General features: G+C 48.0%; 1 protein-coding gene across 5 annotated transcripts in view; it reads right to left on the bottom strand.

The window, feature by feature from the left end:
- SYVN1 (synoviolin 1) overlaps positions 1-16,384 on the bottom strand; it is a 52,063-nt gene that overhangs the window by 22,969 nt on the left and 12,710 nt on the right. For all 5 annotated transcript variants that reach the window (XR_009759930.1, XM_061605689.1, XM_061605690.1 and 2 more), the window contains exons 2-5: positions 11,062-11,217; positions 9,055-9,147; positions 6,444-6,596; positions 3,688-3,736 (exon numbers count right to left, since the gene is read on the bottom strand). Coding sequence is in view for 4 of the 5 variants with exons in the window: in XM_061605687.1 (XP_061461671.1) it covers positions 3,688-3,736; positions 6,444-6,596; positions 9,055-9,147; positions 11,062-11,217 (451 nt within the window). In the remaining variant the exon portion in view is untranslated. The remainder of the gene's footprint in view (positions 1-3,687; positions 3,737-6,443; positions 6,597-9,054; positions 9,148-11,061; positions 11,218-16,384) is intronic.

The following is a 16,384-nucleotide window of genomic DNA, read 5'->3' as shown; positions in this document are numbered from 1 at the left end:
TTTTAAGGTGCCAATATCACTGTCAGGAAAGCAGCAGCAAGCAGAGGAAGAATGGCAAGGAAGAAGAGGCACACGGCAATCCTCCTCCTTCCAGCCCTCCCTCTCCTTCCCCCCTCCAGGCCCTCAGCAGTCACAGCACCTTCAGCAGTGAAGGCTGGTGGCTCCATGTCAGTGGCGCAGTGAAATTCACTCCAGGTTTTAGTCCGAACTTTCAAGGAACCATCCAAGGTGCTTTATACACACACACCACTTAATCATTAGCATTTCTACTTGAGCTGATCAAGATTTTTTTAAAAAAGCCTTGCAGTCGGTGACTGCACAGGGCTCTGCATCGCAGCATCCTCGCGATCTGTATGCAAATGCCAGTATGAAATTATCTTTCCTGTTAGCCCCGGCATGCAAATGCCCATCTGGAGTTTTCTTTCTGTCCACCTGCCTCCTTTGCAGAGTCACCGGAAGGAAGTGTTTAAAACTGTAAGAAGCCCCCCCCCCGCAAAGCATCTGATAGGGATGCTCCGTCTGCTCAGTCTCACGGTCCCCCCATCCTCTGTACTATTTCATCCACCCTTTGCGCAAAAGCCACAAAACCCTAACCAGCAGACCAACTGCCATTCTGCAGGCAGAAGCGCCGCGAAGCCTTTTAGACGGAGCGTTCCGCAGGGCCAAGTTTTAGCCGAAGTTCAGCTGAGGAAGGCGTCATGTACCATCGGCTCAGCCCCCTTCCTTTTCAGCCTAAGGACCCAACAGTTGGGAAATGCCCACCCTGCCAAGCTCTCGGCAGAGCACAGGAGCATTTTAGAGAGGAGGTTGCACCTGAGCCCAGCAAATCAGCTGCTGAACCTTCATGTCCTTCTGGCTCCAGGGGTACCTTTGCCTGAAGCCTTTTGATTCTTCCTTGTTAAGTAGGACTGTTTGGACCTGTTTCAATTGTACTTTAACTGTGGGTGTTTTAGTGAAAATCGCTCTGGGAATTTTTATTGAAGGACGAGATATCAACATCTAAAAATAAAATACAATGAAGAAAAAGAAAAAAGATCGCTTGAACACCAGCATTGCCCATCTCTGAATGCAAACCCTGGACTGCAGAAGAGAAGACATGTCTGGCCTGTACAAATTTGCCTGTTTGGAAGTCCTGGATATACCCGCGAACAGGCTGAAAGAGGCATGCAGAGGCCAGGGAAAGAACTGTGAGTGGAGGGGTGTCCTGTCTGCTACCCTCCTGGGAAACATACCAAATCTGCTGTAGCCAAGAACTGGGTGTGTGTAGAGCAGCTGACCGGGGCACACTGCGGGTGGCCGGAGGAAAAACTCCATCCCCCCTGGTGCCTGCCCATAAGAGCAACCCTCAGGGGAGAGGCCGGGGTGATGTCAGCAGGGTCCAGGAACCCCACCTCATCGTGAGGCTTTTTGGGGGGATCTGTGAGTTTGTTTGGATCCTGGGCAAGAGCCAGCGTGGAAGGGGGGGGGAGTCCTGGGCGAGAGCCCCTTGAGGCCGAGAGGGGCTAAGCGGGGAGGCATGTCAGAAGAAGGAAACGCTATATTTATTCGTCAACAATGGTCTTATTGTTTATTTTTGTAACCTTTCTGAATTTTTTTTAGGGCGAGCACTTGCAGTTCATGCTGTTCTTTTATATTTGATGTATTTTAAATACTCAGATGCTTTTTTAAAAAAAGGTTAGTCACTTTGATCCACTTATTTTTGGAGCAAATGACAAATATATAATAATAATAATAATAATAATATTAATAATAGCACCAGCAGCAGCACAGTAACAGTCAAGTAAATAAAACAAAAACCCCCCAAATCCCACTCCCGGATCCAACACAAACGTCTTGCCCCTCGCTTTCAAGACCCGGCATGGCCTTCCTCCCCCACCAGTTCTCGTTCTCTCTCCCTCTCCCCCTCTCCCCCCCCCCTCTCTCCCTCTCTCCACTCTTCTATCTTGACAACCATCCCTGTGATTTTTGTTCCTCTGGCTCCCCCTCCCCCAAAGCCCTCCTGCTCCCTGGAACAGCCTTCCCCTGGCAGTGCCCCCAAGAACACCTCTGGGCACACGCACACACACACACACATGCTGTCTTCATAAGGTCACAAGAACATAAGAGCCCATCTAGTGAAGCATCCTGTTCTTGCCAAAGCCAACCAGATGCCCCCACAGGATCAGCCCAGAGGAAATCCCTTCGGAAGTGGCCTCCTTATATTATGACCCTAAGATCTTCCTCCCTTGCAAGTAAGTTTACACCACTGGGGGTTGGGGGAGAGAGTAAGGCACATATTTTATCGTCTTCCTTTCGGCTTGTTTTTAAAAATGTGTTCTCGAATGTGTTTGGCTGACATCATGAAAACATCAGAAGAGCCCTGCGGCTGGATCAGGCCAATGGCCCATCTAGTCCAGCATCCTGTTCTCACAGTAGCCAGCCAAATGGCCATGAGAAGCCCCCGCAAGCAGGGCGTGAGTGCAACAGCAACTCTCCCCACTTGTGATTGTCAGCAAATTGGTATTCAGAGGCATATTGCCTCCGACAGTGGAGACAGAACATAAGCCATCGTGGCTAGTAGCCACTGTTGGGACATGGGAAAAGCCTGCTGAATCTGGCCAGTGGCCCATCTGGTTCAACATCCTCTGCTCATAGTGGCCATTCAGATGCCCCAATAGGAAGCCTGCAAGCCAGACCTGAGTGCAACAGCAACTCTCCCCTCCGGCGGTTTTTAGCAACTGGTATTCAGAAGCATGTGGCCTCTGACCGTGGAGGCAGAGCATAGCCATTGTGGCTAGTAGCCTTTGATTCTGTTAGCCTCTCTGTATTTGTCTAATCCTCTTTCAACGCCACCCATGCTGGTGGCCATCACTGTCTCTTGTGGGAGCGAATTCAATAGTTTAACTATGTGCTGTGTGAAGGATTTTCTCTGGTCTTTCCTGAATGTTCCAAACTTCAGTTTCATTATAAGAGAGGGAGAAGAACTTTTCTCTATCCACTTTCTCCATGCCACATGTAATTTTATACACTTCTATCATGTCGCCTCTGACTCACCTTTTCTCTAAACTAAAAAGCCCCAAATGTTGCAACCTTTCCTCATAGGGGAGTCGTTCCACCCCCTTGATCATTCTGGTTGCCCTTTTCTGAACCTTTTCCAACTCTACAATATTCTTTTTGAGGCGAGGCAACCAGAAATATACACAGTATTCCAAATGTTGCCACAACATAGATTTATACAAAGGCATTTTTATATTGGCAGTCTTCCCTTTCCTAATGATCCCTAGCATGGAATTTGTCTTTTCACAGCTGCCGCACGCTGGGCCGGCACCTGCATCGAGCTATCCACTACAACCCCTACAACCCCGAGGTCTTGTTCCTGGTAGGGCACCGCCGGTTCAGACCTCACTAGCATACAACTCCCTCCTTTTCCGGGGTGCTTTTGGAACACCTCCTAACCCCAAAGCAAACTGGAACAAGCAACATTGCATGCAATGGAAAGAACTGCAAATTCTTTCCCTGACATAACTGCATATTCATTTCCTCCCCCCCCCCTTCATCTGTTGTCTCCCATACAAGTGCACAGCATAGGAGGCCTGGGCTACAGCCACTGTCTTGTACAAGAAACCAGGTGACCACTTTTACAAGAAAGGACTGGGGGAAGCAGGACGGTGCAAGAAGAAAGGCTTAAAAGGAAGGCTGGGTACTTACAGACAACGCGGAAATGGAAGAGCCAGGAAATGTTTGGGCTCCTCTCCATCTAGGGAGAAAAAAAAAGAGACCAAGCTTAATGGGTCAGCCAGCTACCCCAAAATGTCTTCATCCTTTTGATCATCGGCAGGAGACAAGCAGCAACTTCTCTCGACTGGCCAAGCTTAAAATTGCGCCTTGATTACAGACCATGTGCCTTGCCAAGGCATCTTAGGACTTTGTCCCGCAACGTGGCTGCTCTGGCATTCTGGATAAAAACCCATCACTCACAAGGATCCCTACAGAAAAGAAATGTCTGAAGGTGGAAGCGCTTAGAGCAGGGATGGGGAAACTGTGGCCCTCCAGATGCTGTCGGGACTTGAGCTCCCATCAACCCCAGCCGGCATGGCCAACGGTCAGGAATATTTGAGTGCAGCAACATCTGGAGGGCCAAAGGTTCCCCACCCCCAACTTAAAATTGGCATGGGCACCTTCGAGGTGAGTTTTCCCTAGAGATGTGAAGGCCCGGAAAAAAACGGGAAAAGTTAAGAAAAAAATTGTCCCTGTTTTTTTCCTAGTCTTTTTTGTGTTTTTTTTCTGAAAAATTGGAAAAATTGAAAAAATGAAGAAAAAAGGGATTATGGAATGTTTTATTTTAGCATGATGAATAACATGTTTCATTGAATCTTGGCTCCCCCTTTTTCGCAGTTCTTTTTATGGGAATGGATGCTTTGTCTGCTTGACACTGTGGAGGACTAGCAGAGACATAAATAATTTTCTTTGTTATTAATATTGATGGTTTCTTCTGTTTTTTTAAATTGTTTGTTGCCTGTTCCTCATAAACTGGCAAAACGAAAGAGGTTCCTTACAGTTCAGGATCTTGTAGATCCATTTGTTACCAAAAAAGGTAAAAATTTTAAAAAGTAAATTCAATTTGTAATAATTGTTTGAATAAAATGTACTTTTAATATACCAAATGTGATAATTTTATGCCAAACTAACTTGTAGATAATTACATTTGTTGTTTCTGACGTGACTTTCAATCTGAAAAAAGTGCTAATATTACATTTTTTCAATTTTTCCAAAAAATTCCATTTTTCCCTGTGGCTTCATCAAAATTTCCAGAAATTTTACATCTCTAGTTTTCCCCCAACCTTCTCCAGGGCTGATGCTAACAAGAGATTGTGGCACCAAGAATCGGAAGCATTTTTCTAGGCCTGCCATGAACAGAGCTTGACGTGGGTTTGAAAGAGGGGCTGATGGGAAGGAAACCGCCACAACTTTGCCCTGTCTGAGTAGCCTCCCTGAGGAGTCACTTTTACAGGCTCCGCATGTTGACAACAGCTGCGCTTCCCTTCACACATGTCGCGTTTGCATGCCATGCTAAGCCACGACTTACAGCCTTTGCCAACTTGGTGCTGTCCAGCTGTTCTGGACTATAACTCCCATCAACCTCAGCCAGCACATGCCCAAAACGTGTGGAGGGCTGACTAAAGACAGCTCAATGTGTGCTAGCAGGAATGAACCACAGCAGGCCTTGAGCTCACACCCCCCCCTCCCTGTAGAGATGACGTTAGCCTTTTGGCCTTCACCACTGCCTTGCATCAGGAACGGATAACCAGAGGGTCCATGTTGGCCTGTATTTCCTCCAAACCACACCCACCTGTCCATCAGCTGATGTGACTGAGCTGGAGGATGGGATTCAGTCCTGCTGTGGTCTACCTTGCCAGAGCATTCCCAGCCAGTAGGACTAAATTCTCTGCTCACCAGCTAAGCTAGGAAACAGAAGAGGCTCAGTGTGCAGCCAAACTGCAGCACGAGGGTGTTCAAAAGCCCTTTTGCAAAGAGCTCCTCACTGCACTTTGAAGTCCCAACAGTCAGGGCTTCGAAGCACAGCGTCACCTGACATTTCTATGACATTAGGTGACAGGTAGAGGGGAGGGGATTGATAGGTGTGGGAGGTGCCCACCTGATAAATTTGGCCCTCCAGAGATGGGGAGATAAAGATCTGGCCCACCAACCAGAAAAGGTTCCCGAACCCTGCATGAACGGAGAATGTGCCTGCAAACTCAGCTCAAGACTTTGGCGCAACTGGAGATCTGAGGGGAACATTGGTCATGGTTGGTAAGCTGATAAACCTCCCAGAAACTCTAGTCTGGAGGGTGGTGATGAGATAATGGACCTTCCCTGTAGTAGGCCCCTGTTTAGGAAACGGTCTTCTGAGGGAGGCCCACCAAGTGCAAACTTTGTCACTATTATGGCACCAGTTCAAGATTTTTCCTCCCCCCACGCACACACACATTTTAGGCAGCACCAATGATATAATTATACTACTAAACCCACTTTCAATAACGCTTACATGATGTCATCACTGTATTTTTATTTTCACTGTAAATCACTTTGGGACTTTTAGTGGGAAGCAATGTACAAATTTAATAAACCTGAACCTATTAAAAACAACTTAAATGTTCCTAGAAATATAGTGTGAAAGCCCCTGAAGCTGAGTGTTGCACGTCAGGCTTGCTTCGGAGCTGACGATTACAGAAGCTTCGCTTTCTATCCCGCTCTGTGCTTTCTGGTCAGGCTGGAGAGAAAACCGCAATGCTTCCAGATTTAGAAAACAGAAGGGAGGTTTTTAACACAGCCACACTGCGCTGCTTGAATTGTTCAGGAAACAGAATGGCTCCCCCCAGCACCGTACCCCCGCCTGGTGAGAACTGTGTCAGCCCAAGCTACCCTGTCCTCCAGGCCAGGCACGCTTGCATCGTCATACTCACAAAGTCCACCCGGTCCTCGGCCAGCCAGTGGAAGCACTTGAGGAAGAGGAGGAGGGTGAAGAGGGCCACAAAGCGGGGGCTGAAGTCATCCCTGAAGACTGTGAAGGCAAGGCAGGTCTCGGTCACTGCATACCATGACCGCTCAAGCAGATGCTGTGTGAGAAAGATGGATTTAAGGAGCTCTCGCTGAACCAAGGCCCGTCTGTCCCCCCATTTATCCCCCTGCAAAAGATGGCATCTAACAGAAGCAACCCCGCTTCTTTGCTTCCAAAAAGCTGTCGCCTTACAGCAGCGCTGGCTGGCGGCTCCACGTCAGGGAGGCAGTGGAATCCAGGTTTTAGTCTGACCTCTCAAGGAGCTGCCCAAGGTGCTGAACAGCTGACATGGAGCTGCAAGTCGCCACGGCCTTACAGCAAGGGTGGGGGAACTTCAGGCCTGGGGGCCATATACAGCCCTCCGTCCCTCTTTATGCAGTCTGAGAGAATAAGTCAAGGCCCTAAATGAACATCATGTACTTTATATAACATAGATATGAAAGCCTTTAATTTATTTATTTATTTTTACAAAGAGTATGTGTATGGTCTCTGAATATACAATGATAACCAAACAATCTTATACGACTTCACCATGCTGATAAACGGGCACTGTGTTTAATATCACATCCATTTATTCCAAAATATCTAGCTGTGCTGCCTTGATGTATCCGTCAAATGCTGACAGCACCACAGCAATGAAACGCAAAGACAGGGTTGCGCCAAACCTTGATATCATGGAGACGGAGACTGTTTACAAAAGTTGTGATTCCGAAAACACGCCACATGACATTATGCACAGTATCTGCTGTTCAGCGTTGTGAAGTCACAAAAGATGGCTCGGTTATCAAGGAACAACCTATCGGCCACAGACTTATTCTTTGTAAAGTTTACAAATCCTGACATATTTATGCTATAAACACACAATGCTCATTTGGGACCTTGACTCTGTTAATTCTTTTGCCTCTATTGATTGGTCAGGGAATATATCCTCTAGGTTTGTTTTTGCTCTATATACAGCTCCCCCCGCTATCCCCAGGCGATGCTCCTCACCACCCTGGCCTAAGCCCCCCCCCCCGGTGGTGTTTTTGCCTTCCTGGAAATCATCCTTAAATTGCAACAATGCCTCTTTGGTTGCCCAGATGGAGAAGGGAGAAATGTGTGCATTGAAACCTCTTGACGTTTGCGTGGCTGGGATGTGGCTTACTATACAGAGGAAAGAGTCAGAGCTGTTACGCCACCCAATTTTGGCCCTGGCCATCACTGGCAACCACAAGGTTGCTCATGAGGGATTGCAGCCCCTCGGGGGGGGGGGAAAGGTTCCCCACCTGCCCTATAGCCACAGCCTAGACACCTGCATGTCTGCAGTTACACAACACAGGTAGAAATCTAGCCAGCTGGGAGAGAAGCCAGGGGCTTGATCCGAGCAGGGCTGTGGAGTCGGTACGCCAAACCTTGGACTCCAACTCCTCTATTTTTCTACTGTCTGACTCCGTCTCTGATTCCACCCAAAATTGCTTCCAACTCCACAGCCCTGGAAAGGGCTCTAAATGTCTTTTTAAATTGGAAGCTCTCGTAGGAGCATTTTTATCGCTGCCTGAATATGCGCTGATCTTGGCATCACAGCATTTGTCTTCATCTGGGTCCTGTGTCATACACTGACACACAAAATGTTTTCCATCTTGAGTTATGGTGAAATGCTCAACTACAGCTGACTTCATGGGAAGCTTCTTTGACATTTTTAATTTATATTTTAAAAACTTTGTCAATCAAAATTTATTTTGAAGCCGGAGTCGGTACATTTCTACCGACTCCGACTCCACCCAAAATAGCTTCTGACTCCGACTCCACAGCCCTGGATCTGAGACCCTCTGCTTTCATGTGAGCAAAAAGGTGTTTCTAACCCTTCCAGCTTCTGAGATGTACAAAGGGTCAGAAATTTGGGGTCTCTCACCCGGAACTTTTGACGACAATGCAGCTAAACCTCTCCCTTCTCCCTTTAGTTCCTGCAAAACACTCCTCCCTACATCTCTAGAGCCAAAACTTAAAGAACTCAAGTCATTTATTGCACCATGCATCAGGTAGGTTTAGGCATATTACAGTAGGGCCCCGCTTCCTGGCACTTCGCTTCCCGGCGTTCCGCTAATGCGGCGGCTTTGATTTCACTTTTTTTAAGCCGATTCTGCCATTTTGCGACATTTTCGCGCAACGGCACCATTATATTCAATGGGGTTCCCGCTTTACGGCGGGGGTCCGGAACGGAACCTGCCGTATAAGCAGGGCCCGCCTATATGTGTGACTGGACTCTTAGAAATGATGCCAAAGTGCCCCCTGCACCTCCCCAGCTTATGGCACCCTTTTAAGATTATCAATACGGATTCCCTCTTATGAAGAAGAGGATAATGTGAGCAAAACTATTTTCACCTCCGCAATGACACGGTGACGTCATCTGAGGAAGTGACACTGCGGAGCCTCTGGCTCTTTGTTGAAGTGCATCCTCCCACGAGGCGCATCTCCACTTTCCCCATCGAGGCCCTACCACAATGTTCAACAGCGATCTTGAACCCAGCAGGGCTCACCTCCATTTCTGCTGCTCGGAGCTGCCCGAAAAAGACTTTCCCCATGAATTTCCCTAACAGGAACACCAGGACGAAAGCTTGAATGTACAGCACCTGACATGAGGAGGAGGAGGAGGAGAAAAATGACAAGGATGGGAAATGCTTTAATTGACTATTTAAAAGAACTGGAAAGCTCCTCAGACAGAACTCTTTCTAAGCTGTGTTACCTCGAGTTACAGAATTGCAACTGTGGGTTGTATCCAACATTAGTCCTACTAAGAGTAGACCCATTGAAGGTAATGGTCCTGACTAACATTACTCTGAGTAGAATTTAGTTGGATCCAACCCTGGGTCTCCAGTTATCATACAATCATATTGTCTCTCCACACATTCTTTGGTCATCCCCAATACAGAGTTTAAATTGAGAGGTAGGATTTTTGCACAAAATGCACTGCCTGATAGAGCGATCGTGTTAAGTTCAAAATTTCCCAGGTGGTTTTGGCTGTGTAAAAAAACAAACAAGACTTTTAACTTGAGACCTATCCCAGTCTGCGTCTGTGTTGGAATTGCTTTTTAACATATTCTTAAACTTTCTTCTCAAAATGTGTTTAATCTTACATGTTTTGAAAGCTTTTTTTAAGTAACGTTTTTGAAGATGTTTTGTTTTAATGTGTTTTAAAGTTTGTTATTATGATGTTTTAATGTTTTTGGTGCTTCTGTTTGCTGCCCTGGGCTCCTGCTGGGAGGAAGGGCAGGATATAAATCTAATAACAACAACAACAACAACAACAATACAAATGGCCAATGTAGCACTTCCTAGATAGCCAGCCTTACTTTTCCTAAGCTCAGCCATGCCTTCGTATCAAGGGTGGGGAACCTTTGGCCCTCCAGATGCTGCTGAACGATACCTCTCAGCAGCCCCAGCAAGCAGGGACAATGGCCGAGGATAATGGAAGTTGTCTTTTCTAGTGAATCATGTCTTCTCATGATGTGTCCAAAGTACAATAACCTCAGTTTCATCATTTTAGCTTCTAGTGAATAATTTGTTGCAACACCCATTTATTTGTCTTTTTCGCAGTCCATGGTATCCGCAAAGCTCTTCTCCAACACCACATTTCAAAGGAGTTGATTTTTCTCTTATCTGCTTTTTTCACTGTGCAACTTTCACATCCATACATAGAGATCAGGAATACCATGGTCTGAATGATCCTGACTTTAGTGTTCAGTGATGCATCTTTGCATTTAAGGACCTTTTCTAGTTCTCTCACAGCTGCCCTCCCCAGTCCTAGCCTTCTTCTGATTTCTTGACTATTGTCTCCATTTTGGTTAATGACTGTGCTGAGGTGTTGATAATCCTTGACAAGTTCAGTGTCCTCATTGTCAAGATGAAGAGAGAACCACCCATCGTCCTCATCCCCTGTTCCTCCACCTACATAAAAGAGTTGCTTTAGCCTGGGTCAGACAGCTGGTCAATCTAGGCCAGGGGTAGGGAACCCCCGGCTTCCAAGCCAAATTTGGCCCACCAGCACCCCACCCCAATGTGGCCTGCAAGGCAGTTTGCCCCAAACTATGCCTGCCTGAGCCACACACAACATCATATGTAGCCACACCACGGATACACGTGAACAAATTTCTTCAGGACGTCAATTTCATGTGAATACCTATTTGCACGTCTGGAGGGATTATATTTATATGTTTAATTTAAGATGCACGGACAGATGGTTACCGTGTCTGCAATGTAAACTGATGTTGGTCTATTGTTATTATTAGTATTATTCACATTTTTTAAACTTTTCTCTTTAATATTTTGCTTTATTATTTCTCCCTCTTCTTTTTCTTTCCTTTCTTTGTTAATAGAATACAAGAGAAGAAACAAGAAGCAATAAAAAGACAATTTAAAAAATCATACAGTGCGCTACAGTTGCTACAATAGGCAGAAAAACCGTTAAGTGGACCATCCGCTAAGACGGAACCACTTTTATAAGCCAACCTCTCCTTACACACCCCCAAGATAGCATGCAGACTCACCGCCATGCTGGGGCTGGACTTGGTCAGGTACACCACCGTCGGGTAGAACTGGTGCTTAAGGTAATAGGCATGAGCCACCACTGCAGAGGTCAAGGCTAGGCTGGCAGCCATCATGATGGCTGTTCGGAACATCTCCCCAGCCCGGGGTCCAGCAGCCTGCGCAAGAGGAGGGGGAAAAGCAGTTAGAGATGACAGATAGAAGTGGTGCTGGCCTTGGCTGGTGAAGAAACAAGAATGGAACAAGCCACCCAATTTGCATCGTAATGGCCCAGTGCATCCACGCTGCTATTCTCAGAAGCCTGAGGAACAATACTGTTACCGTGCATGCACTCTCTGCTGACACGTAATAGGCTACAGAGTCGCAAGGAGCCAATCGCCTAGGGCTGTTCACGGAATTGCCTCATGCAACCAAACTGAAACGCTCTGCAAAGTCACTGCTCACACTCTCTCTTTTTAATGTCCCCAATTAGTAACACGGGTTGGCCAGCAGACTTTTAAAACGCTTTCTGAACTTGTAATGTTTGTGGATGAATTTGCAAGGATGGAGTAAGTCCACAACCTCTGAAGCAAGAAAGCCAACTATGAAGACAGGAGAGTTAAAGGAAAGGTGTGCGCATTGTTTTATCTTACAAGATAAGATAAAATACTACTACTCGTGGGAAAGGGCTCTGGCACACAGAGCATCAATCTCTCCTCACTCATCCCCGCCAAAGTCCTGCTCAGCCATATAATCTCCTCCAATTGCTATTGCTTTGAATGCAAGCTTGCCTAGATACTTTCCATCTTAGAAGCCATGAGGGCTAGAACCTTGGTTTTGCTAAGAAAAAAAATAGATCAGAGACAAGGATCCAGATGTTGTTGGACTCCAACCCCCATCAGCCTCAGCAACTGTGGCCATTGATCAGGGATTACCTCCCCGCAAACATAATTTTATTTATCAGAATAGATTATCAAAACGCCAATGATCAGGGAAGATGGAGTCCAACAACATCTAGAAGGCCACAATTGCTTTAGAAGCTGAATTCTGTGTTCCCTAACAGTCTCCACTTGCATCATACAACACGGAGAGCCCAGCTCATGGGAAGTCACTAAGTGACAGGAACTGCGGCAGTTGTGAAGTGGCACTGAAACAAATTTGGCAGGATCAAAGAAGACATAGCACACCCTGTAATACAGCCGCTCAATCACAAGGGCTTTGGCATACCTACAGAGAAGATTGTTTGCTGATTATAAGGTTACTTGCCAAGAAATCCCACTGACACTTCCGGCAGGAATGCCTGGAATACAACCAGGCTGCCCAACTCTACCCGGAAATATTTACAGCAAACCGCAAAGGCTAGGGAAGTTCATTCTGGAAGCCTGCAAGTCTGTTGTTTCCAAGATGTGTACACCAAGCTGTACGCCTTACAGGAAAAGCCCAGGACTGTTTTGGTGCATGCAGGTGAGAATCCAAACAGCATAAAAATGGGGCACAATCCATCAGGACTTTCCCCCTGCACAAGAGCAGTCCATCTTAATGAAGATTGGACAAGACAGTTTCCTGGCGGACTGTGCTCTAGCTTTGAGTTGCGTCTCCCACCCTTGGTGGCTCTCAATATTTCCTACCTGAGGCAACCATTTCTAGAAAAGGTAACCCAATTCCTCCACCCAACCTTGGGTCATTAACCACTCCAACCTGGGAGAAATTCCTTCTGAACCCCAACTACTGCAATCAGCCAGACCTGCGTGTTTTTGTTTTAAAGTGCATGCAACTCTACTCCAGAACCGACATTCTGGGCACTTCCAAACTGTCACTATTTCAGGGTGGGGATCCAATCACATCCTGGAAAAATTCAGGCTGCACAATAAAAGTCAGTTTAGAGCTCTTGCAAAACAAGTCACAAGTTGTCTCGATAGTGTCGAGTGCGAAACGTCTCAAGTAAAGGTCAGAAGCTTAGACAAGTCAGTCACCCTAAAGGAGCAGCCTGGTTTAGCCACTCAAGAGTCCAGGTCTTTTGGCAACAAAACTATTTCCATACCAAATTGGGCTCCTTTCTTATATGTTTCATCACATCCATCCCAGCAGGAACTCAGGAAAGAGAGCCTTTTCAATTGTGGCTCCCAGGCTTTGCAATTCCCTGCCCCAAGAAGCCCGCTTTGTTCCCTCCCTGATGGTCTTCCGGAAACTTGTAAAAACTATTTTGTTCCGGAGAGCCTTTGGTTGGGACTGACGGGTCAGCCTGACACTGTTGAAAGTTTTTTATCTTTTAAGTTCTTTTATTCTCACTCTTTTATATGTGTATGAACATGAATGTATGTTTGTATGACCATGGGTGACAAGAAGAGCCCGACCAGGCCAAAAAGGCAAGCAAAACCTGCAGCTGATGAAGGTTTTTGGGATTGTAGTGTCTGCACCTTTAGGAACAGTGCTGAAGCCTTTAAATGCAGCATACGTGATGTCAGGAAAGGCACCTCTACAAGGTGGTCAGCAGAGGAGAGAGAAACAGGAAGTTACAGAGAGGAGGAGAAGACTGCGTGGCGCTGCTGCCGCTGATAACGCCGTCGTTATTGGAGCCTTGTTCGTATCGAGTTGCAGGCGGTGGAGGAGGCAAAGCTAGAAACAGAAGGTGAAGCAGGGCAGGGCAGGTGTGGACGACGAGGAACAACGAACTCTGAGTGAGTAACCGGGTCCATTTACTTCACCACCGGTCTGTTGTGCCATGCTGGGAAACGCCCATGACTCGCGAGGAAGTCTACCAGCCCGTCTGCCTGATCTCAGGCAGCTGGATGGGCGCGGCAGCTGAGAGGCTTTACCGCCGTCGCTGCTACTGCCGTCCTACGCTATCTGGCCCGTGGGGAAGAGAGGTTCGTCAGACAAGCCAACCCCGCCCCCCACTATTGGTTGTGGTGGTGTGCGGCAGGAGAATATCGCTGCCAGGGAAGGAGAGTTACAGCTGCTGCTGCTGTTAGATCATTGCCCTTCCCTGTGGGACTTCTGCCTAGCACATGAGTACTTTGCGAGACCGGCCATCAGATACCCAGCCAGCTTGGTTTGATCGCTACCATCTATCCCTCTTGGAGGGATGCATAAGCTGGCTGAGGTGCTCTGGAAGACCTAAGGCTGGCAGGAAGAGGAGAACATTACACCTAGGGAAAAGAAACTTGCTGCTATTGCTGTTGGTGGATTATCATCGCCATCGCCGCCACTTTCTGGGAGGGTGGTTTCAAGGGCGGCGGAAGCTGACATTGGGGCATGTGCTACTCACAGGGGAGTGAGGGGGAAAGGGTGGGAGGCCAATGTATACCGAGGCTGAGCAGCAGATGCTGGAGGGGAGCTAGGGGCAGGTCATGTCAGGTAAGAGGAACCAGAGAGAGATGTGTAATATCTGTCCCTCGTTCCAGGCCTGCCTGGAACCAACAGATAGCTGCGGGATGCTTGACTCCATACTCCGGCCTTCGATTGCTGCTGTGCAATGCTAGGTCTGTCACCCAAAAAACATCTCTCATCCATGATATGATACTGGATGAGGGCGCAGACCTGGCATGTATTACGGAAACCTGGCTGGATGAAGCTTCTGCTCCTATTCTGGCTGCTATGTGCCCGGCTGGGTTTTCGTATGCACAGCAGCCGAGGGTCGGTAGTCAGGGAGGGGGAGTGGCGGTTATTTACCGAAGGTCCTTGGTTCTCACCAGACCCCCACTCTATGAGACCAAGGTGGCAGATTGCATGTACTGGAGGTTGGGCCCAAAGGGCAGTCTAGGGATTCTGCTCGTGTACCGTCCACCCCGCTGCACGACAGACTCCCTGGCCGAGGTGCTGGGGGTGGTCTCGGATGTGCGGGTGCAGTCCCCAAACCTTTTGGTGTTGGGGGACTTCAACGTACATTCGGAGGCCAGTCTCACTGGAGCACCTCGGGACTTCTTGGAAACCATGGCTTCCTGGGAGCTGCACCTTATTTCAATGGGGCCCACCCATGTAGCCGGTCATGCACTCGACCTTGTGTTTGTCTCGGGAGAGGAGGGGAGTGGTCTGAAAATTGGGGATACATCCATCACCCCCTTGTCATGGTCAGACCACTACCTGGTGAGGATGGACCTTTCGCTGCCACAAAACCTCTGTGGGGCTGAAGGGCCCATTAAGATGGTCCGCCCCAGGCGTCTGATGGATCCTGATGGATTCCTGAATACGCTTGGGGATACTTTGGAGCAAGCACACAGCCACTCGGCTGAAGCCCTGGTGGAGGGCTGGAATGCCGCGATCACCGGGGCACTAAACCGAGTGGCTCCAAAACGCCCTCTCCCCCTGAATAGAACTCAGACGGCACCGTGGTTTACCCCACGGTTGCGAACTCTGAGGCGGGAGGTGAGACGGCTAGAGCGCCAGTGGCGAAAGTCTCGCTCTGAGGACGATCAAACACATGTTAGAGCTGCTGCTGCAGCCTATCATGTGGCAATAAGGGCAGCAAAAAGGGATTTTTATGCTGCCTCTATTGCATCTGCAGAGTGTTGTCCCAGGAGACTGTTCCAAGTGGTCCGGAGCCTGGTCAGTCCGGTTGCTCCAGAACTGGTGGAACATGACAAGGTCTCCTGTGACGAGTTTGCTAAACACTTTGCGGATAAAATCGATCGTATTAAAAGTGATATTCCGTACACTGTGGATACAGGGAGTGAGCCAGAGGTGATCAGTGTTGCGCCGGTGGCGTGGGATCGGTTTCAGCTTCTTCCCTCTGATGAAGTGGACAAGGTGCTTTCAACTCTAAAGCCGACCACCTGCCTACTTGACCCTTGCCCTTCGTGGATCATTATGAGCTGCAAAGATAGACTGGGGGAGAGGATCAAGCTGGTGGTAAATGCATCGCTTGAAGAGGGAATAATGCCAGCAGTGCTCAAGGAGGCGATAATAAAACCAATCTTAAAAAAGCCCTCCTTGGACCCTCAAGATCTGAACAACTTTCGCCCAGTCTCAAATGTGCCATTCTTAGGCAAGGCAGTTGAGCGGGTGGTGGCTAAGCAGTTGCAAGCACACTTGGAAGAAGCGGATTATCTGGATCCATTTCAGTCAGGTTTCAGACCGGGGCATGGGACCGAAACAGCTTTGGTCGCCTTGGTAGATGATATGAGAAGGGCGTGGGATAGAGGCGAATGCACCTTCCTTGTCCTCCTCGATCTCTCAGCAGCTTTTGATACCGTTGACCATGCTATCCTCTTGGACTGCCTGAAGAGGTTAGGAGTGGGGGGCACTGTATTGCAGTGGTTCCATTCCTTCCTCTCTGGGAGATACCAAGGAGTAGCACTGGAGGAGGAGGTTTCAGATCCCTGGCCTCTCACTTGTGGGGTGCCACAG

The sequence above is a fragment of the Rhineura floridana genome, chromosome 22, assembly GCF_030035675.1.
Source record: "Rhineura floridana isolate rRhiFlo1 chromosome 22, rRhiFlo1.hap2, whole genome shotgun sequence".
Taxonomy (NCBI): Eukaryota; Metazoa; Chordata; class Lepidosauria; order Squamata; family Rhineuridae; genus Rhineura; species Rhineura floridana.
This window is presented reverse-complemented; position numbering and strand designations above follow the sequence as displayed.